The 24,000-nt window shown below is 41.9% G+C and overlaps 1 protein-coding gene across 1 annotated transcript in view; it reads left to right on the top strand.

Moving 5' to 3' along the window:
* The window catches only part of loxl4 (lysyl oxidase-like 4), a 31,783-nt gene extending 10,504 nt beyond the window's left edge, over window positions 1-21,279 (top strand). Inside the window, exons 5-15 of the mRNA XM_037783306.1 lie at window positions 2,880-2,918; window positions 4,271-4,484; window positions 4,577-4,754; window positions 10,212-10,366; window positions 10,446-10,613; window positions 11,033-11,198; window positions 12,150-12,393; window positions 13,425-13,540; window positions 13,868-14,004; window positions 17,323-17,434; window positions 18,549-21,279. Of these exons, the coding sequence (XP_037639234.1) occupies window positions 2,880-2,918; window positions 4,271-4,484; window positions 4,577-4,754; window positions 10,212-10,366; window positions 10,446-10,613; window positions 11,033-11,198; window positions 12,150-12,393; window positions 13,425-13,540; window positions 13,868-14,004; window positions 17,323-17,434; window positions 18,549-18,619 (1,600 nt within the window). The 3' untranslated portion in view covers window positions 18,620-21,279. The remainder of the gene's footprint in view (window positions 1-2,879; window positions 2,919-4,270; window positions 4,485-4,576; window positions 4,755-10,211; window positions 10,367-10,445; window positions 10,614-11,032; window positions 11,199-12,149; window positions 12,394-13,424; window positions 13,541-13,867; window positions 14,005-17,322; window positions 17,435-18,548) is intronic.
* The last annotated feature ends 2,721 nt before the right edge of the window (window positions 21,280-24,000 follow it).

Genomic DNA, 24,000 nt, shown 5'->3' with positions numbered 1-24,000 from the left:
TGTGTCGCAATTTACAGCAGGTCTTGTGACCTCACACATACGGCTTTATTTAGAGCTCTGCACGTGATTTAAAATAAGGGGAATTGTCTGCCTCAAGTCAAATGTTTGATATAGCTTTGAATGGTAACGAGCAATGCAATTTAAGATGCTGAGATTTCATTTACAGATGTTCATTATTTAAGCTCCTCAGAGTTGTATTTGTGCTTCAAATGGGCTTGAAAAAAGTCCTTGTTGAAAAATAGCATCTGTAATCTGCAAAACACCCCTGTTTACTAAATGATTGCTGAAATGAAAGTACGCACATTTTTTAAGTATTTCTCCTGACCAAATGCTAATATTTTTAATGAGAGGTCTCTTCTGGCCCATTGACTACTGACAGCATCAGGAAACAGGTTGTTATGTGATTTTGGAAAGTGTTCAGTCAGCAGTCCATGACTTCACACAACCATCTACATAACATCATGTCAGAGACAATGCTGCTCTTGATTCCAACATCCTCAGTTTGTTTTTAAGGGTTATTTTTTGCTTTACCTTTACGGGAATGTCTAGAGTTCATGTCAGCAATTCAAATATTTATCTACCTGTTTCATACAAATATCCTTAGACGTGTTTGTTTCTTTAAAGGGGAATGCCACTAAAACCAGCATTGGCGTATTTTTTGGCATAAGTTTTTTTTACTGTGACCCACAAAGAAAATTAAAACCATTTAAGCCTCCCACACTTGTGATGCCATGCTGATATACACTTCTACAGAGATTAAATTTGAAAAGATGTGCGTGCTTCACTGCACAAGGTATTTTAATAGAAAGCACGCCTCCCCAGCTCATTTTGATAAATGCCTGTTGTACAGTAAGTGTTTAGAGCTTAGTAAACAGACAAAACCCCCAATCTCACTTTGCTTCAGAGCTGCCATTGGGGTGTGAGTGTGGATGGGTGAATGACCTTCTGTGATCAGCATTTTGGATAAATGTGCTTCATAAATGCATTTACAATGTATATAACAATGTTAGTCTCTAAATTACCTAAAGCATTATGAACTAGGGCTGTACCGAATAGTTTGAAGCTTTCAAGCTTCATTCATAACGTTGACATTCGAATTCTAAATCAATATTCGAATGCTACGCAGCTTCTTTTTTTGCAGGTCTATTCATTCTGTTAAAACCGAGTATTGCAGATAAAGATCAGACGACACTAATATTGTTATTAATGTATACTATTTGTAGATTTAAGATTCCAGTGGTGTCTGCGTAGGATTGTTTCTGACTCGTGTGATCCAAACATTTCCAATAACTCGAGAGCGTTGTAAAGTCCAAATTTATCGAAAAAAGACAGATCATAGTAATCATTTCCTAATTATCTAACAAAATATTGTGCTTCAATCCATATTTGTTGCCGATTAGCCTTTCAAAAACAACATTTTCACTGCAGTCAAAAAACTGTTTGCCCTAGCTTGACGCACACAAATGGAGGTACGCACCTGTGTAAGGGGCGGTCTAGCAGCAATCTAAACCATAAATTACATTTATATAACCAGACTAACTCACATCATAAAATATAATATGACGAAAGACCTTCAAAACTTCACTCGAAAAACCTTAATAGAAGCTTTGAATGTAAAAAGAAGACATTCAATATAGCCCATACTATGAACTTTATTTTTTTGCCCATAGCACCACCAGAATATCTGTGATGTACCAATATTGGCCAATAAACGGCCCTTTAAAATATCAGTCAGGCTGTAGCGTGTGGTGTTTCTGGTGTAATTGATATGAATGTCTGTGATGGTGCATGCACTTTGCAGCGGTTTTGAGGAAGTCCTGGCATGGTTTCTGTGTGGCATGTCTGCTACGCGTGTCTGCCAAGAGAACAGAAGGCTTTCCTCTCCACCGCTCTCCCGAGACAGCCAGCGCACTCGGTGCATAAATCTCTATTTGGTTCTGGCATTTTCTCGGACGCGCAACGCACTGCCAGAGTTCTTTGTTTGCATATCGTGCTTGGTCAAACCCTGTTTTCCCAGAAATGTTGTACATCACTGATGTTGAATGCCATGACTTTTTGGACTGCGTGTGGCTTCAGAGGTTAACGACATAGTTCAAAATATCCTATGTGTGCTTTTTTTTTACCCTTTTATAGTTCTTACATCCTGTAGTTATGTACAACGCTCTGTTATATTGCAACAAAGAATGGCAAGTCAAATTCATTTCATGCAAAGGTGGGTAATTTAGATCAAACTTACCCAGCAGCACATTCCTGTTGAACACTTATCTGTGGTAACAGGAAGTGTTGTTGCTGTATAACTCAAGAACATATGATATACTGGCTACGCACTCTTAACATAAACATAGTAAATAGCAAGCAGCCCACATTCCAGATGCAAATATGTGCTGAAAAGCACAAAGCAACAAAGAGAGACAGGAAGTGAAGTTGCATAAAGAGAACAAGAACATTGCATTCTTCCTTGAACTATACCGGTCGTCTGCATCAACATATCTAATTTTACACTCACCACAAAGCCGCACACATAGCTTTTATATACAGAGGATATATACGGAGCTGTATGATTCATCGTTTTGATAAGGTCAGTGTCTGAGCTGAAACTATTTTTAGTCATCACCCAGTACCCCAGTTAAGACTAGTAATAAGCAAGTGGGTGTGTATGTGTTTGTGCCGCTGTTCGCTGTGGCAGAAATCCCTCTTGTGTGGCCAGGTTACACATAAAACAAACAGCAGGTGCTACAGTATATCCTACAGTCACTGCCTCTTTGCATGAGAAATTGGTGACCCAGGTCACCTCACAGGGTGATACATGTGTGTGCTGGTAGCCTCAGCAAATATACAGACCTGATAAAACTAACATCTGTTCTTTGGTTCTTTTACAGGAAAATATGGGATACCAAGGTCGCAGATCCTACTACAAGGTAATAAAAAGAGCCAAGCTATATTTGACCTTCCTCATTTCATAACTCTGAAAGATAGAGGCAGACCTAACAGGTTGAACTTCAGTTAAGACCCTGAAATCCTATTTTATCAGCTTCCTACTATGAGGGATGGGGTGCTACATGAACACAACATTTTGTGCACCAGTCAGCTACATCTGAATTCAAATTTTAGTTTGTCGCCAGCAAGATCAATCGGATCAGACCTAACCCACACAGTCCTGATAAAGCAGATTAGTTTAGTAGTTTTTGAGTTTTAAACCCTTAATAAACAATGATTAAGTATGTTTTTTTTCTGAACTTTAACTTTGATTAGGGCTGCAACTAATGATTTTCATTGTCGATTAATCTGTTGATTATTTTCTCAATTATTCAATTAGTTGTTTGGTCTATAAAATGTCAGAAAATGGTGAAAAGTGTTGATCAGTGTTTCCCAAAGCCCAAGATGACGTCCTCAAATGTCTTGTTTTCTTCACAACTCAGAGATTTTCAGTTTACTGTCATAGAGGAGTAAAGAAACCAGAAGATATTCACATTTAAACCTGCAGTAGGCAGAATGTTTCTGGCATCATTGGGCAAAAAATCCATAATAACCTTTCAGCATATTGTAATTCAAGTGTTCTGAGAGAAAACTAGACTTCTGCACCTCATCATGGCTCTGTTTTCAGGCTTTCAAAAATCTAGCCCGTGACGGGAGACTTTGGCCAATCACAGGTCAGAGAGTGTTCCTACTGTATTGGCTGTTCATTTACCGGAGGCAGCTGTCAATCACTCGTAAACTCTGATCAAACGGTCAAACTAGGCAGCGCTGATCAAATACATTACAGTAACAGAATATTGATTAATATTTGATCAGCGCTGCCTAGTTTAACCGTCTGATCGGAGTTCATGAGTGATTGACAGCTGCTCAGAGACGGCAGGCTCTTGCTCGGCTCTGATTGGTTGTTTACCTCCGGTCTGTGAAATCTTGCAGATGCTGTTAGGAGCACCGGAGGACACAGAGGCACATGATTTTTTTCAGATTACCTGTCTCTACTGTCAGGATATAGTGACCGTTTTATAAAAATAACTTATTTTTTATCATATTTCCTCCAATTCTACCCACAGCAGCTTTAAGAAGCTGGAATCACAGTATTTTAACTACTCAAACCAATTAATCGATTATCAAAATAGTTGGCGATTAATTTAATAGTTGACAGCTAATCGATTAATTAACTGCAGCTCTGCTTTGATTGTTGCAAATTAAGTCATGAATATCACATGCTACTGAGCAATACTAAAGATTAAAACCAAGTTGTCAGGGGCTTTAAGAATATATGATCTCTTCTTTCTAGATTGAGCATGATGACGAAGAAGAAGGGATTCTGGGTAGAAAAAGTTCACTGTCTGGGCACTGAGAATGGCCTGTCAGAGTGCCACGCTCAGCTGTCCATCCCCCGTAGTCCCACACCTTGTAAGAACGGGAGACACGCAGTGGTCAAGTGTGTGCCTGGACCTCAGTTCGCTCGCATGTCCTCAGGAAGACCCCAGGCCCCCCATCCAATTGTGGTAAGATTAATACAGTTAACGACTACACTGGCACTCAGTCATACAGTATGTTTATGAACCGCAAGTTATATTCCCTGTGCTGCCCTCTACAGCCTGTGCGTCTGAAGGCCGGCCCCAGGCTGGGCGAGGGTCGCGTGGAGGTGCTCCGAGACGGAAAATGGGGGACCATCGTGGACCACATGTGGGAAAGACCTGCAGCCAGTGTGGTGTGCAGAGAGCTGGGCTTTGGTTCGGCGAAGGATGCCCTGCAAGGAGCCTTTATGGGTCAAGGTGAGACGGAGAACTGATGTTGCTCAAAGCAAAGACTTTTTCAACTTAGACTGGAAAACTCCACATTTAATCTAGTTGTTTTGAGTTTGCAATTTGGATGTTTGAATGTGTTTATCACACGTCATGGCATTCCAGTCTTTTGCTTATTGTAGACGCCGCGCCCGTCTGCCCTGTCTGATCAGATAATGCATGGGCATGTGTGTCTGTCTGTCTGTTACAAATGTTGATTGCAGTATCTCCAGCTGTGATTAAATGAGTCCTGTGCCAGGGCTACCAGCTGCCCAAACGCACACACACACAAACTCACACACAAAATGTAATACTATAATCCATGGCGGTTTACGTTGGCATTCAGTAACTGAAGCCACAGACATAATCTTGCTGGCTTCAAGCAAGCTTTTCACTCACTCACTTACTGCTGTGGTCTTTTCCCTTCGATTTCAATTTTACGGCTTCGGCGATGCAGACTCAGTCGCTATCCAGCTGCGGCAGTGGCGTCCCCACCCTTACGAGATGTGAGAACGGCTTCCCCATGCCTCAGGCCAGGGTGTAGTCTCTAATCATGCTGATTGAGATGAAATGTGGGATCACAGTCTGCTGGTTTAGCTGTTCAGTTGATCACACGTAGGGTATTTTTGTACGTGTTGGATTAGCCCCTTTTACCTTTTAACCTCTTAAATTGGGTTTTCTGTAGATGATGTCATTTAAGCTACCTTTCGTTTTTGATGAGTCTAACAGGACTAAAATCTGGTTTAGTTAGCTCCTCTAAGGATACTTATATTGCACCAGGCTTCACACCCTCATCGTCTGGTTTCAATCACTGCTTTTAGTCGTTGTGCCAGGTTCATCATGGTTCCAGCAGTCTGAGGCAGAGGTGTTTAATTGTCAGGAGGGGCCAAAAAGCGTTCAATTTTCTACCTAAAATAGGTTTCCCCCGATCTAACCACGAAGCTCCATTTGTGTATGTGCAAGTGCTAGAGCGTATGTCTTGCGTGGTTGTGCGTATGTAATAAAATCAGTCTCCGAATTATAACATTAAGACGTGGCTCTGGTTTGACAAATGGCAGGTTTGCCCTCTACTTTTACCTCATGTTACTCCTCTCTCGCTCCTGGTAATGCAGGTTTCCTACACCATGTTTCCTGAGTTGGTGATTAAGTCACTCAAACCCTATTTTCACCCTGTTTTTGTGGCGGTGTAACTACGGAGCAGGCAGCACTTTGACCGTTTGGTATTTTCTTGACCTTGAAATATTGGCCATGTCCTTCTGTGTGGTATTTTGGTGCCCAGTGCAGAGCGAACGGCACACAGGTGGGAAGAGAGGTGCAAAATGGTGGGCAAAGCAAGTTGTTAGTGCTTTGTGGAAAATATGTTGAACCAGTAGATGCATTGAAATCGGCATCAAAAAATAAAGTTGAATGTGGATAAAGCAGGAACATTCGCCAATCGGTCTACAATAGAGTGCTGCAGGAATGAGTCCTAAAACCTGGAAATGACTTAGCATTTTAGCACTTCCGGTTCCCTCGTCTGGAAGTCAATGGATTTTTTGAAAGGGTTTTTAGTTAGATGCCTGAAATAAGGTCTGTGGTTAACACAAGCTGAAGAGATTTTAAAGTTTTGTTCTACAATATAAAATACATCAATAACCCCATCAAATACCCCACTCGTGAATTTTGAAGCTTGAACGTGTATTAAAAAAGGCACTTGCTAACAAGTGACTAAATGAGACGACTAAACGTCATCACACCGAACACTAGTCCGCCTTTAGCTTAGTGGTTGTGACGTTGAATTCATGTGACCATGGTGTAGTTCGTTTATAGCCTAACGTTAGCTTTTTACTGCTGGCGATTGCATTTATGCTTCAAAAATCATAAAGTGGTGTTCGTTTGTGGAGATTATCTTGCTGAACAAAACATGTAAGTATCATGAACGTGTGTTTGCCACAGAGCTTATTTTCTGCAATAATCCAAAACCCAGTGGAAAAATCCCATTGTCTTTTTGTCGAGCGAACCAGGGGGATGCTAACTTCCTGGTTGGCCTACAAAAATACATCATCCCTGCAGCACTCTATTATCTATAAATTAAAATGAGTATTGAATATTGCTTTATACTGTATGAAAAGCTTCTCTTTCAGTTCATTAAATCCCTGCAGCCATCTGAAGGCATCAAGACAGACCGGTTGATGAATCTGCAACAACTTGACAAGGGCTGTGTGAGAGCGCATTGCCATTATGCACAGCATCCTCCGTGTTTACCTCGATTAAATTACATGCAAATGACACCAGGCTGCTACAGAATAACCACACACGTCTACACACATCAAACCGGTCGTCTATAACTCGGTATAATTACCGTAGCTCTTTGATCCTGCGCGTCACAGCCTCCTTTACAACTTTCAAACATTTTACAACATGTAAATACAGTCGAATTATGACTGAAATAGCCTCGGATTGATGCAATCGTACAAACTGCTTCGCCAAACAATTATTTATTATTTGGTGCTATCATCATTTCACTAATTAACCGTTAAAAACATTTATTTAGGTGCTGTTCATTCACAACGTGCCGCTCTGCACCATCCAGCTAACAATAGGATTTCCTGGAGAAGCGTTTTTCCATTTGTTGACCTATTAATATGACTGGCTGAGATTGTATTTAATAATCACCGCACCCTCTGATCTATATTCACACTCACCAGCCCGCTTGCCCCGTGCACATACATGAACCCAAACAGCAGGTGTGCTTGGACACGGCCACACAGACTTTGCGCCTACCGCTTTGTGTTTGTTGTTGTGCTTTTAATTGATTAAAATGGCCCTTTAACACACTGCCCATACATATAGGTACATACTCTCTTTTCTCTCAGACACCCACCCACACACACACACACAGCACAGTACTCTCCCTTTTTGTCTGTCTCCATCTTACACTTACATATACACTGCCATTGCAGGATGATTGGACTTCAACGTCCTCTCACAGCTTCCTTTCTATAACATGCAGCCTGTTTTACTGTGACATATAATTTTCCATGTGCCCACATAAACACAGGGCTATATGTCGTTGGAAAAGGCCTAAATTAGACTCTTTGATAGAACAAACCCTCACTGAGAAAGACTTCCTGAAAGAGTGAATTGTTTAAAATGTAGTTTTGTGCAAATGTTTAAATTGTGCATACAGTTCATTCCCCTTTAAAATAATCTCAAAAAGCATCAACATTTTGAGATGGCTGATAATACATTCTTCACATCACACTACATTACACTCAAATACACTTGCTTTCTGTCACCACGTGAGGAAAAAAAAGCTCTCTACTATCAAATCTTTGAGTCAGCGGGGCAGCAAGACCCCACAGGAGAGCGTTGGATTATTTATGATGATCAAATGTGATAAAGTTTGTGGTCGACTGTGCTGTTTGGCTGCAGAAAGAGGTAGACAGTCTGCCAGTCAGAGATTCTGGCTTCGAATGTGGTCTCACTTATCAGAACACTTGCTTGCAGATAACTTACTTGCGATATACAGGTGGTATGCAGGCACACACACACACAGAGTATCCCTCTCTGGGATAAGTGAAGTTATCACCTTGCTAACCAGCTTTGAAATCCTGTTGACAGAGGAAAAGGAAAACATTATTTGGATGCCGGTTGGCTTCTACCATCTAAAATCCCACAGGCAGGCGGATCTATTTACAAACTTACACGATTTTAGCGCTTGGCTAAGAAACAGATCGGATTGATGACAGAAAGTTTTTGTTAGAGGCTCAGAAAGAGGCGTTCCATGGAAAGAAAAAACTACACACACTACATTAATGTGCCTAAAACGGAGTATAATTTCAGAGAGGAAAAGAACAGGGTTTCCCTTGTTGCAACCACTAACCAACTATTTATGCTATTCTCAACAAGAATGCTGCCCTGTTTCCATCCCCTATAAAGTCAATTTTCTAATCTGTCCAAATGATCGGTGACATCTGCCAGTTCTAATTATATGGTAATCAAGCTCAATCTGTTCCTTGTAAATACTAAATTTAAGCCACCACATTTATATTATGCCTGAACGTAGCTGTATCGTCTGTCAATCTTTGGCATTTTACGGTGAAGTTTGATCATTCGCGAAATTGATGTCAAGGAGAATGAAAGTGGAGAAAATATTTTAAGCTCCCATCTGCCAACTCTCTAACTCCCATCATCATTACATTTATCATCACCATCAGGGAGTTAAATTACAGGGACAATGTTTCCATTTCCTTTTTTGACCAACATTGTTTTTTTTACTGTGTAATTTTGCCCCTGAAGTATACATATAGAGTGCTATACGTTCATGAGGGAGTAAAACACCCTGACTGCCTCCTGTGTGTGTGTGTGTGTGTGTGTGTGTGTGTGTGTGTGTGTGTGTGTGTGTGTGTGTGTGAGTGTGTGTGTGCGTGCGTGCGTGCGTGTGTGTGGCCGGTTTCTTGGAAATTATTTTGGGTTTTTGCGGATTTCCCAAACTAAGGTGATTTAAATACAGTAAGCCACTGTTCAGTTTGAGGATCCCTCAACTGGGCCCCAACGTGTTTGTCTTGATAACTTAAACTGTGGGAGTTTGGATAGTTTGTGGCCTTTACCATGCAGATAGAGGCGGAAGTGGTTTAGATGTGTCTTTCTCATACGTATGAACCCACGCATTGGTGACCAGTATGGGAGCAGGCCTACAATCTACCAAAACCAACACAGAGACACATTGGGTTAGGCTGCAATCTGGTCGCTACCATTTAAGTCATCTTCCTTCTCGCCCTTCTTTCTTGGTTTCTCCTCTCATTCCCCCGGTTTTTGTGGTTTCGGTTGTGTTTATTTCAATGCTGCCTCATTTTCCAAGTTTGCAGTTTTTGCCTTTTGTTTTAAGAAAACACAGAAGCCATAGTTTTCTCTGCGTTTTCATGTGCTGCCGTCATTATGGCAGCAGCTGTTTGCTTTCACAAAACTTAATCTTAAGATTTGTTTCCACTATCTTCTATGTTGTTTAGAGATTATCTGGTTTTAAATGAATACCAGTGAAAGTCTTTTATTTGGCTGCCACAGATTTGGCCTTGTTTGCTCACCCAGGGTGGTGGACTACACACAATGTTGTTGTTGTTGTGTGCCCAAAGCAACAGAATGGTGGTAATGAGGTGTGACAGATCCCTAAAGTAGATGTTGGTGGTGCTGCTGCTTGCATTTTGTCACGACAGATAGGAACTTTTCATTGTTGGTTTGAGGCTAAAATAGAGAAAGCACATTCATGCGAAAGGAATACGGAGAGCCTTGCATGTGTGTGTGTGCTCCTTTGCGTGATAAAGTCAGCTCACGCCTTTGTGTCTACGTTGGGTGGCCCCAAACAGAAATACTCCCTTCGTTTATGACCATTCCCTTCTGACTATTTCCCTGCTTTATTTTTTGTCAGCATAGTCTTCAAATCTATCTCATTTCCTCCTCCGTCTTCAGGTACAGGACCAATCCATATGAACAGTGTCCAGTGTATGGGTTCAGAGCGCTCCATCCTTGACTGCTACTACCAGGAAGTCCAACCGTGGACATTCAAACACAGCCAGGACGCCTCAGTACGCTGTAACGTCCCTAAGACCGGAACAGAGAACCTGGTATGAAAACAACTTTATCACAAGACACACAGCTTTCACTGATAAAGCATCACCCGTTTAATCCCTGACGGATTTTCAGGTGCGACTTGTTGGTGGTAGAGTCCCATCAGAAGGCCGTGTGGAGGTGTTGATGGATGTTGGGGGACGTAAGCGTTGGGGCTCTGTCTGCAGTGAGAACTGGGGCATCAACGAGGCCATGGTGTTGTGCAGACAGCTCGGCCTGGGCTTCGCTGCCAGTGCTCATCAGGTAACAACCGCCCTGACCCTCGCTACATCCATAACTGACAAGGTGGCAGCAAGCATGTCATTTGGATCAGTGCCACCCCTTAATCTGGGTAAAAAGTTTTGTCGAAGTCTGATCATCAGTATCTAAAAAGATGGGCCTGATGTCCTGAATGGACAAACACTCCCATCTCTGAACTAATTTGGGTAATTTTGAAAATGTCAGACTAAATTGTTCAGAGGTATCATTCCTCCAAAATTTGTCAGAATCCCATCAGCAGTGTCTGACTTATTGATGAAAGAACAAACAAACACATGGAGGCCAATCCATAGTCACAGCCCCTGTATTCACTGTGGTGGGACAATGAGCTATGATACTGCTCATTGATAGAAAACCTGACAAGCTCTCTGTGACCCCACCCCCCCACTCCCTTCCTCTGACAGGAGACCTGGTACTGGCCTGGTAGTGACCCAAATGCAGCCGATGTGATTCTCAGTGGATCTCACTGTGTGGGCACAGAGCTTTCGATTCAACAGTGTCGCCGCAACAACCATGTCCACTGTCCTCGAGGAGGTGGAACTAAGGCCGCCGGGGTCACCTGTTCAGACAGTAAGTCGAGCCATCATCCTGCAGCTCCCCGTCTTCTCCTCTGGTTCCAAATCTGGTTGACTCTTAACTAGGACTGTCAAAGTTAAAGTAAGTAGGGGATAATATACAGCGAACCGGTCATTGTTGTGAAAGAAACCCCGACGCCGAGCTGAGGGGTCTCTCATCGCCCTGAAGGGGATTCTTTCACAACAATGACCCGCTAGCTGTACATTATCCCGCTTATTACACGGCTACTTACTTAAGAAATCAATAATTTTACACAAAACGGTCTGCCAGAGTCTCCTATAGCAACGGTCTGTTATACATAGCAATGGTCTACTATAAAGAAATAACAGATCATAGAACACCGTGAAGTGAACCTGAATGAAGATACTGACATCATATGAAAATAGAAAACCAAAGGAGTCCATTGCTACCAACCATGTCATACTAGCTTTTAGTGAAAGATTCAAAGGACCCTTGATTCCTGACATGTGTGATATGTGAATGAAAATGGGCTCTATTGGTACCCATTATTCTCCCCTTTACAGACATGCCCACTTTATGATAATCACATGTAGTTTGGAGCAAGTCATAGTCAAGTCAGCACACTGACACACTGACAGCTGTTGTTGCCTGTTGGGCTTCAGTTTTCCGTGTTATGATGAGCATATTTTTTTATGCTAAATGCAGTACCTGTGAGGGTTTCTGGACAATATTTGTCATTGTTTTGTGTTGTTAATTGATTTCCAATAATAATAAAAAATATATACATACATTTGCATAAAGCAAGCATATTTGTCCACTCCCATGTTGATAAGAGTTTTCAATACTTGAGAAATCTCCCTTTAAGATACATTTTGAACGGTTCAAAAAATGTGCGATTAATCGCAATTAACTATTGACAATCATGTGATTAATCAATTGACAGCCGTGATCCTAACATAACCTCTCACGCCTGACCTGCTTCAGCGGCACCTGACCTCGTTCTGGACTCCCAGCTGGTCCAGGAGACGGCCTACCTGGAGGACCGACCCCTCCACCTGCTGAGCTGTGCCAACGAGGAGAACTGTCTGTCCTCGTCTGCTGCCAGGATGAACTGGCCTTACGGACACCGACGCCTGCTCCGCTTCTCCTCCCGCATCATGAACATGGGTCGGTCCGATTTCAGACCCAAAGCGACGAGAGAGAGCTGGACGTGGCACCAGTGTCACAGGTAGAGTTTACGGAGGTGTTACATTGCTTAGGGCTGTTGCAATGGAAAGACCTGTTTAAATACTTACTATATGTGGGATGTTGTGGTTGCCCTTGTGGTTGTTCTAAGTGTCTTCTGGGAAAACTGTGGTTTAGAGTGTCCTGGCTAGAGGTGAGCTGTGGTTTTTAGAGGCTGTCAAAAATATTCTGATAAACACCTGCTCCTCGTACAAAATTGCTTTTACGTACATTAATGACACAGCTCCCTCCGTGTTGAGTAATTTGAGTTATATTTAATTTAATTGCATTCAATTGCTACCAGGAAAGAAAACACGCTGAAGTGGGATCTCTGTGCACATGTGGTTTGACGAGGGGGCTGCAGGTAGCATGCAATACGGGCATTAATACACAAGAGCCTTTGTCCGTCAGTTGTAAATAGATGAAACATTGTCCTCGGGTCTACTCTTAACAAATTCCACTCTACCTCTCAGTTTGCTCCACTCAGTAAGTTAGTTTCTTGTCAGATGACGAGAGCACTTTCAGGCCTGTCGTCATGAAAGAAGAAGGAGCCATTTGAAGCCCACAGTATTGGCTGTGTGACATGTGTCCCAGTAAGTTACGGGTGGCCTGAACCGGTGTTGTCATCTCTCCAGATTCATTAGCCGCCCCGCAGCACGTGTCTGCGGAAATGACGGCTGAACCAATCCAGTTACCACAGGTCGGGTGTAATACAAAGGACAGGGTAGCCCACGCACGGTCAGGTCCGTTTCAGCTTGTTACGACAACACATCAGAAATATGGACGCTTGTTTCAAAGCCGTCCATTCACTCCGAACGAGTAAACAGCTCAACCAAGCCGGCGCTAAAACAAGCTTCTGTGAGAGGTGTTACGGTGACACCCACGCTCATGTTCAAGCAGTGAGGTCACTGGGCTACAAGCCATAGGGAACCAGTGTTCAGTTAGAGACACACACACACACACACACACACACACACACACACACACACACACACATACACACTCTCACCTGGACTTTCCCTCCTGTCGTCCCAGGCACTACCACAGTATCGAGGTGTTCACACATTACGACCTGCTGACTCTGAATGGCACGAGGGTTGCAGAGGGACACAAGGCCAGTTTCTGTCTGGAGGACACGTATTGCCCCGACGGTAATGTTCACCACTATTCATGAGCCCCAGTAAAATACTCTTTCCCATTAGTGACAGGAAATTAATATCCATATTTCAGCTACAGCCATTTAGACTTTTACTTTGTAGTTAATGTGTTAGATCACTGCTGTTGTTGTTTGTTCACTCTCCATTTACTTGTTATATCATGGATGAAATAACTCATACGAAAAAGCAGAGTTCATATGTAGTCTGATACAATTCAGGAAGCGAAAGGCTCTTAGAAATAACAGGGAGTGCCAAGCATTAAATGAGCTTTGATGTTGTGATTGATAATGTCATTGGCGTGTGTGTGTGTATGTGTGTTAGGACTCCAGAAGCGGTTCTCCTGCTATAACATGGGTGATCAGGGTATCTCCGTGGGCTGTTGGGATACATATCGCCACGATATCGACTGTCAGTGGATCGACATGACAGATGTACGGCCAGGAGACTACATCTTCCAGGTCAGAAGTAATTTCATATTTCTCCCTTATCCACATTTACAGTTTGGGCCCATTACAAAGTATTAAAGGAATAGGCTGTTGGGAATATCAACATTTTCCTCAGACATATAAAATTACGAAGAAAAACAATGTACGACTAAAATTACAATATATTCACTTATTATGTACGAAAAAATTAACTTCCACGGCCTCCGCCATTTCTGACAACGTCAACAAACACGTCACAACTCGGAGCTTTCAGAAACTTTCCACTCACAAGGTTCATATGGACTCTTCTTATGAAGACGGTAAACACGACCCCATTTGAAGGCACCAATAGTTCAACACATAACCCCACGTAAAACCACGTCTTTGTGACGTCTTTACACTTATGTTTTTGTACGGATTAAACAAACAAGACATAATATGCTAATTAGTGAACTAAATGCTATGTTCACACTACGAGCGACATAAGCAACAAGACGGACAATTGTGGCCAACTACATTGTTGCAGAGTCGCCGTTGAAGTGTTGCTCAAGCACTAGTTGACGAAGTAATGCCGTTAAATAGCATTAGGAACTGGCTAATAGCATTTTTTTTAACGGAACGGGGTGAAACAAAAACATATGATTGGTTGATGCTTCGCTGCATCATTGGAGTGCTGAAAAAAGTGGTTGTGTCTAGAAGGTTATAGGCAAATTGTGAAATCTCGCGAGATGGTTAAGGTTAAGAATAGACCTTGAATGGTTAAGGTAAGGATAGGTCGTCGGCCAATGAGTCTAGGGAGAGTGTTTGCGAGTTTTTGCAACTTGCGATTACCTCCTAGACACGACCGAAAAAGTTGAGACCAGCTCAACTTTGTCACACAGCGACAAGTGTCGGGCATCAGTTTGTAGCTTCACGTCACCGGCTTCCTTTGAAAATGACTTGTAGCCTGTTAATATGTTGCTTGTAGTGTGAACATATAGCATTAGAGGTGCTCGTAGGTGGATTTTGTGTCCTTTAGACAGAGCTAGGCTAACTGTTTCCCCCTGTTTCCAGTCTTTCTGCTAAGCTACTCTAAGCTAACTGGCTGCTGGCTGTATCTTTATACTGTATTTAGCGTACAGGTATGAGAGTGGTATCAATCTTCTCATTTAACTCTCGATAAATCAAATATACGATTGATATGTAACATATTTCCCAAATGTTTAACTATCCCTTAAAGGCCAAAGATGTAATTAATGAGAAAGAGGTTCACAGGATCTTAAGGCGGACTTCCTTAAGATTGGTTGGGGTTTCCGTCTATTTCAGTTAAACCTCTCGACCTCCCTCATCATAGTCATCACCTCAACCATTCCTCCGTCTGTCATTACTTTGACCCAGGTCAATCACTCGAGTCATTGTGGCTACTACACTTAAACACATCAAGGACTCCATCTCCCATTATCGTCCATTCCCAGTTCAGACTACTGATCCCACCATGTACGCAGCGCTCCTCAGATCTCATGCTGCCAATTACCTCCCAGCTGTGGCAGACTGGTTACAGCGTAACTCGCTGTCTGATAATTACCGCCGTCACCCAGTTTGTCTGAGAGGTCACTCTCAATCTTTGTAATTACACTCCTCTGCTCTCTATTGAAGATGGATTTTATTTAATTCACTAGACTCGACATACATACATAGAAATGCATGTGCTGAATGGATGTATTTTAAGCATGTCGAGCGGGGTTGTAATTATAAAGTCGTACATCGCTGCAGCACAATGTGGAGGCGGAAAGAAGGATTGAATGATAGAGGACAGAAATGGAGTTGAGATAAATGGGAGGAAGAAACTGGAAGAACTACTGAAGGTGAAAAGGTCAGGGTCATTTGAGGAAAAAAGGCACAAAGGGCACATAACCAAATTTAACTGAGAAGAACAAGAGAGAAAAAAAAGAGAAAAAACACAAAGTGAGCCAAGCAGGGAGTTAGTTATTTTCACCACCAAGGCTGCACAGTTGGAACAAATATCTTTTACAGCAGCTCCTCCTCTCTACTGTGTTCTTTCATTTATCTAGTAAAGTGTAGTTGATGCCTGCCTTTACAGAAAGATGCAGCAGGCCTACCCTTGAACCACCCACTGCTAATGAAACACACCAATTAAACCAAATTAACCATTGCCTCCCTTTAGTCAAACAGCAGCTAGTCCACCCCCCACCCCCCGACCCCCTTCCATTAGGAACGGCTAATTTGCCACCAAGGAATTCCTCCTGCCCTGTTTTTATTTTTATTGCCACTTTCTCACTGAGCAACACATTCTGCCCTCTCCAGAAAGCCTCGTACACTCAGGTCCAAACACTGTAATTTACCTTGAAAAATTATGAGACAGCTTTTGTGCATTCACTAAGTTTTTTAAAGTTTTCAGCCTTTTTTTAGTGTAGTTTGCCTCCCTGTAGCTGTTTGTAACATGTACTTAAAGTGGGTGTAGCAGTTTACAGAGCAGCTATTAGAGTAAATGGCTTCTCAGTATTATCACCAGACCAGATTAAGAGAATGGTTGTATCAGCAGTTATGGAGCTGCTGTGCAAATGACAGACTATTAGTACGGTGTATGGCAGCACGCACAGTATTTCAGACATATAAACATGCTTATGCATAACTACTCTTATTGCAACACACTTCAATTTCAGGCTAATTCAGTCCTTATTATTGCATACCTATGTTGGTGTGAGGAGCAACCGCATTCCACCAAATTCGCCTGTTAAGTTGCATAACATCTTATGCAGCTCGTCGTCATGTTTTTTGTGGGCAGAAGTGTCTTTGTTACACGTTTTACAAGTGTTTTACGACGAGCTTTCCTTAAAGATCTACCAGTGTGTTTCGTGCTTTGCATAACACATGGTAAAAGCAAGTGTTTTACCGCCACACGTTATTCAGTCCATATGCTCTGCTGTACGCTACCAAGTGAACATCATTCAAGACCATGAGAAAGTAGTGTATTTATCTTTCCAAATAGGAATAGTGTATGGAAAAGTCATCCCGCTTTTTATAGATGAGAAAGGGATTGACTATAAAAACAATACCAGCCACGAGTGCTGTTTAATAACAGGCCCTCTAACAATTTTACATCCAACTGCTCTTTATTTCAAATGGCTTTCTCAGTGTGTAGCGAGAGGAGGCTTATATCCCTTGTTGGACCATGTGCCCGGCCAGCTGGATATACATTATTAGATGAAATTGAGGACAACAATGTGATAAACTCTCCATGTTTTACTAATAAATGTTTGTCTCAATGATGAAGTATGCAGCTGTGAGTCATAACATTAAATCAGTGCTCATTGTTAACAGATGTTGTGTATGTATTGTGTTGTTTTGCAGGTGGAAATCAACCCCTCAATGGACATGGCTGAGTCTGACTTTATGAACAACGTCATGAGATGCCGGTGCAAATATGATGGCCACAGAGCTTATATGTATGGATGTCATGCAGGTGAGGACGGAAAAGCCTTTTCCTCTTTCTCACTTCATCTCAAAAGCAGGGTCTGTGATCTTGAGGAGAAACTAGTATGAGTACACTAGATTTAAAAAAATTATCCAACTGAAAAACCCAGCCTCTTTTCCAATGAAAGTAGCACTAGCTCAAAAAGTCACTAAATCTAGCGAGAAAGTCTCCAAGTCTGCAACGGTTAAGGCTAGAAAGGATCCGTCTTGTGTAAATAAGGGGGCACATTGTCGTTGTAATCGGAGCGACTTGGGGAAAACAACTCGGAAGGGATCGGATGCCCTTTGCAGGGAAGAGAAGACTAATGTGTTAATGTTGTAAATAGACGAAATCATGAAGGTTCACTAGAAAATCCTTTAGCTCACTTCAACGGGAGGTGGAGAGCTCGGCGCCCGGCAGCAGCAGCGGCTCCTCCTCCCGGCCAGGAGCTGCGCTGTGCCTCGCTACTCCACCAGTACTTACACCACGCTGCTGGAGATAATAAAAAAAGAACCATAACCGTGAACTTGATTCATGACTTCATTACATTACTTGACCCTTAATCTAGAAGAAATTACACACTGCATTCAAATTAGCGTGTAAAAATATCACACAGAATTGCAAATGCAACCTTCCTACAAGTGTAGAGATACAGGATGCATGCAGAACGTAAATACATGAACACGAACTCTCGTGAACACATACAAACTCTCGCGAGAGTTTTACACAAGACGGATCCTTTCTAGCCATAACCATCTGCAACCCTGACAGCCCGTCCCTTCAGGCCTCCCTCCAAAGCCCCCAAAATGATCATTATGAACATGAACAGCGAACATGGCTATTGTTAGTACTCACAGTTGTCAAGCTTGCAGCTTGTGGAAGACTCTGGTGACCCGCAATGAGTGCACGGACACAGTGCACACAGGTAGGTTCGGCCCGAATGAAATGATTGGACGGGTTTATTACAGTTTTTTTTGTCAGAGCATTTGATTTATTGATTGCTGTCCGGATGTAAAGAGAATTTCAACTAATATGACAAAAAACTTTCCAGAATCTTTGCCAACCCTGCCTTTAACTTCTCGGTTCCTCTGTCACTGAGTTATGTTATTTTTGTCCCTTAAAGGTGATGCATACAGTGCAGAGATTGAGGACCTGTTTGAGCACCAGAGGCAAATCACCAACAACTTTGTGTAGCCCATCCTGGGGCCCAGCGCGAAGGCCTTCCAGTGGGGCCCAGAGACTACTCAGGGTGGGCTGAGGTCGATGGCCCCCGGCCCTTGGGACCTCAGGACCCACAATAACAGACAACACACAAAAAATGGCGCCTGTTCATCTCCTTGGCAGATGTGGATAAAATATTCATAAGCGCATCATATCACAGCAGCGACCATTACAGAGACTCCATTGACAACAAGAGGGGAACAGGTGCCGGACGGCTCAACATGTTTTTTTACTCTAGTTCAGTAAGAATTCAAACTATACAGATGTTTGTGAATGTGGACGACTAGTAACTTAAGTTAGTTATTCAAAACGTATACGCATGAAAGACCTTAATGTCGCTATAACTAATCTGTCACAAAGGCAACGGGGGAAGAGATGCTGTTGGGAAACCTCATTCCCAATCTAGGGAATATGAAAATTTGAGATTTTTTTTTTTTTTTTTATAATTTCTGTTTCAAAAGGCTGATTTAATGCACGTGTAGCAAAAGTACTATAATTTGCTCTGTTGGCATTATTTTACCCAAATTCTTTACATATTGAATTTTGTAACTTCAATATCGGTGCTCTTTAGCAATACTGTATGTCGTTATATTACGTTTCAGGTGAACAGTGTTGTACAATGCATTTTGGGTAGTTTTCTTTCACAGTTAATTAGGCATTTTATCATTGCTTTGGTTTTAACAAAATCATTGTTTTATAAAAGTGTAGTCATTTTGCTTCTCATCTAGATTAGGTAAGAAGAAGTCAAATGATTTTTATGGAACAAAGCACTTTATCTTTTAAACATCAGTATTCTAGTTTTGCCCCCATACTTTTTTTTTTTTTTTTTTTAATTAGCCACCAAATTGACTTCTTAGGGTCTTTATCTAAAAAACACTTATTTTTTCAGAAAGTGAAATATAAGGTTTATGTTTTGTTCTCATATACAATGTATTATTTATGCTGTAACTTTATTTATTCATGGATTTCACTCATACACAGCATGCTCAGTAAAGAGTTTGTTAGTTAGCGTTCAATTAACAATACTTAATATATTTTTTTGTTTTTCTGACGTAATTAACCAGAGAGGAAAAAAGGATTTCATATGGGACACGGTATTATAATGTTCCCATGATGCAGATGAATAATTGTTGATTTATTTTATTTTAGTTATTAAAACAACTGTAACTGTACGGCTTTTCTCTCCCAGCCTCTCTGACGGGAGGGAAAACCGGCCTGACGAAACCACAGTATTGTGGCAGGCTGGGTTTTGAGAGCATATAAAAAAAACCTTTTAATTACGTCTGTTTGGGTTAGACATAAGGTTACGGTTAAGGTTAGAGGCTATAGCATGTGCTTTATAAAGAAACACTATGGAATAGTTACTTAAGGGATCCCAGACAGAGCGAGAATCTGAAGGATTTCACAAACTACAAGAAAGATTCAGAGTATCTGAGAGATTTAGTGAGGGAGACGGTGATTGAAAGAAAGACTGAGAAGGTAAAACAGAAAGAGAGAGACGAGGATGAAGTTTGGAGAAAGACTTATGCAGACAGACACTTTTTTTAACTACCAGAGCTGCTTTTTTGTAGGCAGTCATACAGAGACCACAAGCTGGCATTTTCAGCTCCCCAACGAGAACAACATGTTTGTCTGGGAGAAAAAATAAACTCCTCAATTCACGCTTCAGCACAGTAAACAGTGGCCTTACTTTGACTAAAGCTGGGCCTGCTACAATATACTGTATACTCTCTATGCTTTCTCTGCTAACGTTTTAGCTCCACTCCAAACAATGATGCAGCTCAATTTTCTTTACGACTTGGAACTCGTGTTAATCATGTTGTTTTACCCCGTTAATGTGTTTGATGTGTTGGCTTAATGTCTTAGTGGTTTAAACCTGTTAAAGATGGTTTTCTAATGGCCAGTTTCCAGGACACACTGTGGAAAGGACAAGTCACAGAGCCATAAAGACAGACTAAATTACTTTAGCACATTGTCTTCCTCCTCACTGGGCTTTCATGAGTCTGACTCAGGCTTAAAAAGAATTAGTAGCTTTTCAGAATAACCTTTTATAATCATGCACACCTGGCCAAACACAGCCAGCCCTATTACTAAAAACTGTTGGAGATGTTAGCAGATAGACCTGAAAGTCTAAAACCGATGTGCTTTTCTATTGTTTTGTGCTTGTGTACAGTTGCTATCGACATACTATGGTCTGTTCTGTGTGTTATTTAAAATTATATGCCATTCCATATCTTAAGTTGGTTCATATTCACCACTCTCATCATATTACTGTATTGTGCTCATGCTATAGGCGTAGCACGGGGACACTGTTTTCCATGGCCAGTTAGTATGCTTTTATTTTGTCTTTAAAGCTGAGAGTGTGAGCTACATGGTGCTTATCTACAATCCTATTCTTAGAAAGCTGTGCTCTCAGGGACTTTAACCTCATCTAAAGAGAAAAAAAATAATGTTTCATGTGATGTGATCTAGGTTGCTGTGATGCATACACTCTTACAAAAAGTAATCTGTGCCCACGTGTTTGTGGAGAAACGTTAGGATGACACTGGCTGAGTCGGAGGCAAATTTCAGTTAAAGACACAATCCATTCATTCATCATTACTGTGAATCAATAAAACTTCATCACATACTAAGCTGTCCTCTGCTTCCTGCCTCCTTCTAATACATGACGCTGCAGAATATTTGTTGATGAGAAAGCGGCTCGAATTTTATGTTTTCTCCGCATCAAGAAGACAGCACATAATATATTATTTTCCTTCAACCTGCTCTGATACATGTGAGTTATTTTGTGGGTTAAGATCTGATCTGTCCAAACTGGTTACTCATACTGGAATACTGGAACTTTCTTTTACAAGGTTTCCCCGAAAATGACTACGCTGCCCAAAGACAACCCTTTCAAGCTGTTAGATTTTCTGTGACTTAATCCTTTGCAAACACTGCCCCTCATGGGAACCGAGAAATCACCTAACTTACTCAGTAAGATAAATACACAAAAGTGTCCAGGAATTAACGACTAAATTCAAGCATATCAAAGTGGGTGGAGTGATCAGCTATGTCTGGAAAGGAAATTTACTCTTAACAAAAAAAAGTCTGATTTGATCACGGCTGACAAGTCCACCCAGAACGAAAACAGCGGCGCTGTGAAGTGGTCACTCGCTGGGATGAAACAGCTGCTGGGCAAACAGGAAGGGAATACTTGAAAGCAGAGCACCTGGGTTCACAGAGTGCACTCGCACACATTCAGCATCCTTTCATGCACTTTCAGCATTCCTATAAACACACATGCAAGTGCGCACGTACTGTAAGCAAGTACAGTGGACAGATTATCTTGTGTCGGCTTTTAAATCTTTTAGTCTGTTGAACTTTTTAACCGTAAAATATTCAGGTTAGAGATAAATCTAACTGCTCTTTGTGCAGTTTCACTTGTTCTGTAGACATATGTCACTACTTTGGAAAGATACTAGATACCAGTGTCTCAGACTTACTTTAAGAGAATGTGATTTTGTATGTCAGGACTTGATTACATCTCCGGCGCAGCGTCGACATGTGTGGACCGTCCAAAGTGAAACCCAAGCAAACCAAATAATTTGATCAAGATGAATCAGAATAGGAGAACTCCATCCATAAACGCTCGGTCACGCAGTTTTCATTTTATCCTTACAGGCCCACTTCCTGTTTGCTGCACGTGTTTTTATTCGGGAGGCCCCCTTTGCCACCCCGCCCTGACCCGATGGGGACCACAGGCGGCTCCACAATGGAGACTGTGTGCGCTCTCTGAATGACAGACCTGTCCATACAAGCTACAAGGAACCCCCCACACACACCACCACGCCTTCACACACACATACAAACAACTGGAGGGCATAACAGGTTTTGCCGTCATCTCTTTTGGAAGCAGTGTTCCATAAGGCGCACAGACGTGGCGAGGGATTTTTGTGATCAAACTTCAGATTATTGAGCAGGAATGCCTTCGCTGAAAGACTTAGATAATAAGTCTGGTTTTGTGCTGCCATCGTGATGACGTGCTTTTTTTATCACGTTAGGGGTGATGAGCTGCTGCAGCTGATGTGAATGCTCATCAGTGTTTCCTTCCACTTATAATTGATTCTTATTTTGCATGTGTACAGTATGTAAGTGTGTTGTCATGTGCTGATGGATCATAAGCAGACCACCTGACGTACGGGCCCTCACTCATCACCTGGGATTGTTAATATTTACCGATAAGTAGATGCTTTCCTGAATAATGAATGCATTTGCATAATTGTCCCATCCTGTTGAGTGAAAAACACATTATGAGACGCATTCAATTTCCATGTCAGGCCCATTGAGAGAGAAAATGAATAGCTAGTGAGATATAATGACTTACAGAAGCAAAGAGAACGCTTGCAAATTAGTACAATGCCTTTCCTTGGGTGCTTGTGAAATTTTATCTACTTCTCTCTGTGCTTACTGTACACTGAGCGTTGAAGTGAATGTGTCTTTGTGTGTGTGCATGTGCTTGTGCACGCACTCACACCCCTCCACCCCCACCACCCCAAATCCTCTCCTCTCCACTATGAGATTTATTGCAAAACAGCCCTGTGAGAGAGTACACATGGCCTGCCCAGTCTCCGTACTGCACCCTGACAATTACTGCTATATATACCGCTCCAAATGAGAGCCATGAACTGGCGTGATTATAGGGTGGAGCAGAGGCAAAGAGGGAGAGGGGGGGAAACAGAAAAAAGTGAGGCGAGTTGAGTGAGAGAAGGGGAGAGAGAGAGAGAGAGTGAGAGGGAGAGGAGGGCGACAGGCAATACAAGTGGAAGTGACTGAAGTCTGCTGTAAATTGCATTGTGCACTTTTCATAAATCACAGTGTATACGACACACTACCGGTTTAGTCTGCATAGCTTCCTTTTTAAAACGGTGAAGTGGGAGGGATGAGATTAAAGTGATGAGAAGCATGCGGGGAATGAGCAGCATCTTCTCGACTTTGAGGATGATGACCTCTGTCTGCACACTTAACTTCTCCTCAATAAATTACACAGGAGAGCTTCAGATGCCAGAAGACGAGTTACAGTAACATTTGGTAAAGAAGTGCTGCCCTCTTCTGGAAGTGAGGGAAACCAAATAAATGGAATATGAATTAGAACTTGAAATTGAAAAAAGGAGACTCACTAAAACAGTTGAGATTTAAATAACTGTGCAGATCATTTTTTGTCCACGGTGCAAACCGAGAAAAGAGAGCGAATAGAGAAAGATTTCTGGAAGCCTGACAAGAAAATAGACGTGAAAGAAGAGAATAATGTTTGACACAAACATCCTGGTAGGTGAAGAAGCTTCCACAGGCTATAAACAGTCAGTGTCCATACC

Source organism: Sebastes umbrosus, chromosome 10, assembly GCF_015220745.1.
Source record: "Sebastes umbrosus isolate fSebUmb1 chromosome 10, fSebUmb1.pri, whole genome shotgun sequence".
Lineage (NCBI taxonomy): Eukaryota > Metazoa > Chordata > Actinopteri > Perciformes > Sebastidae > Sebastes > Sebastes umbrosus.
This window is presented reverse-complemented; position numbering and strand designations above follow the sequence as displayed.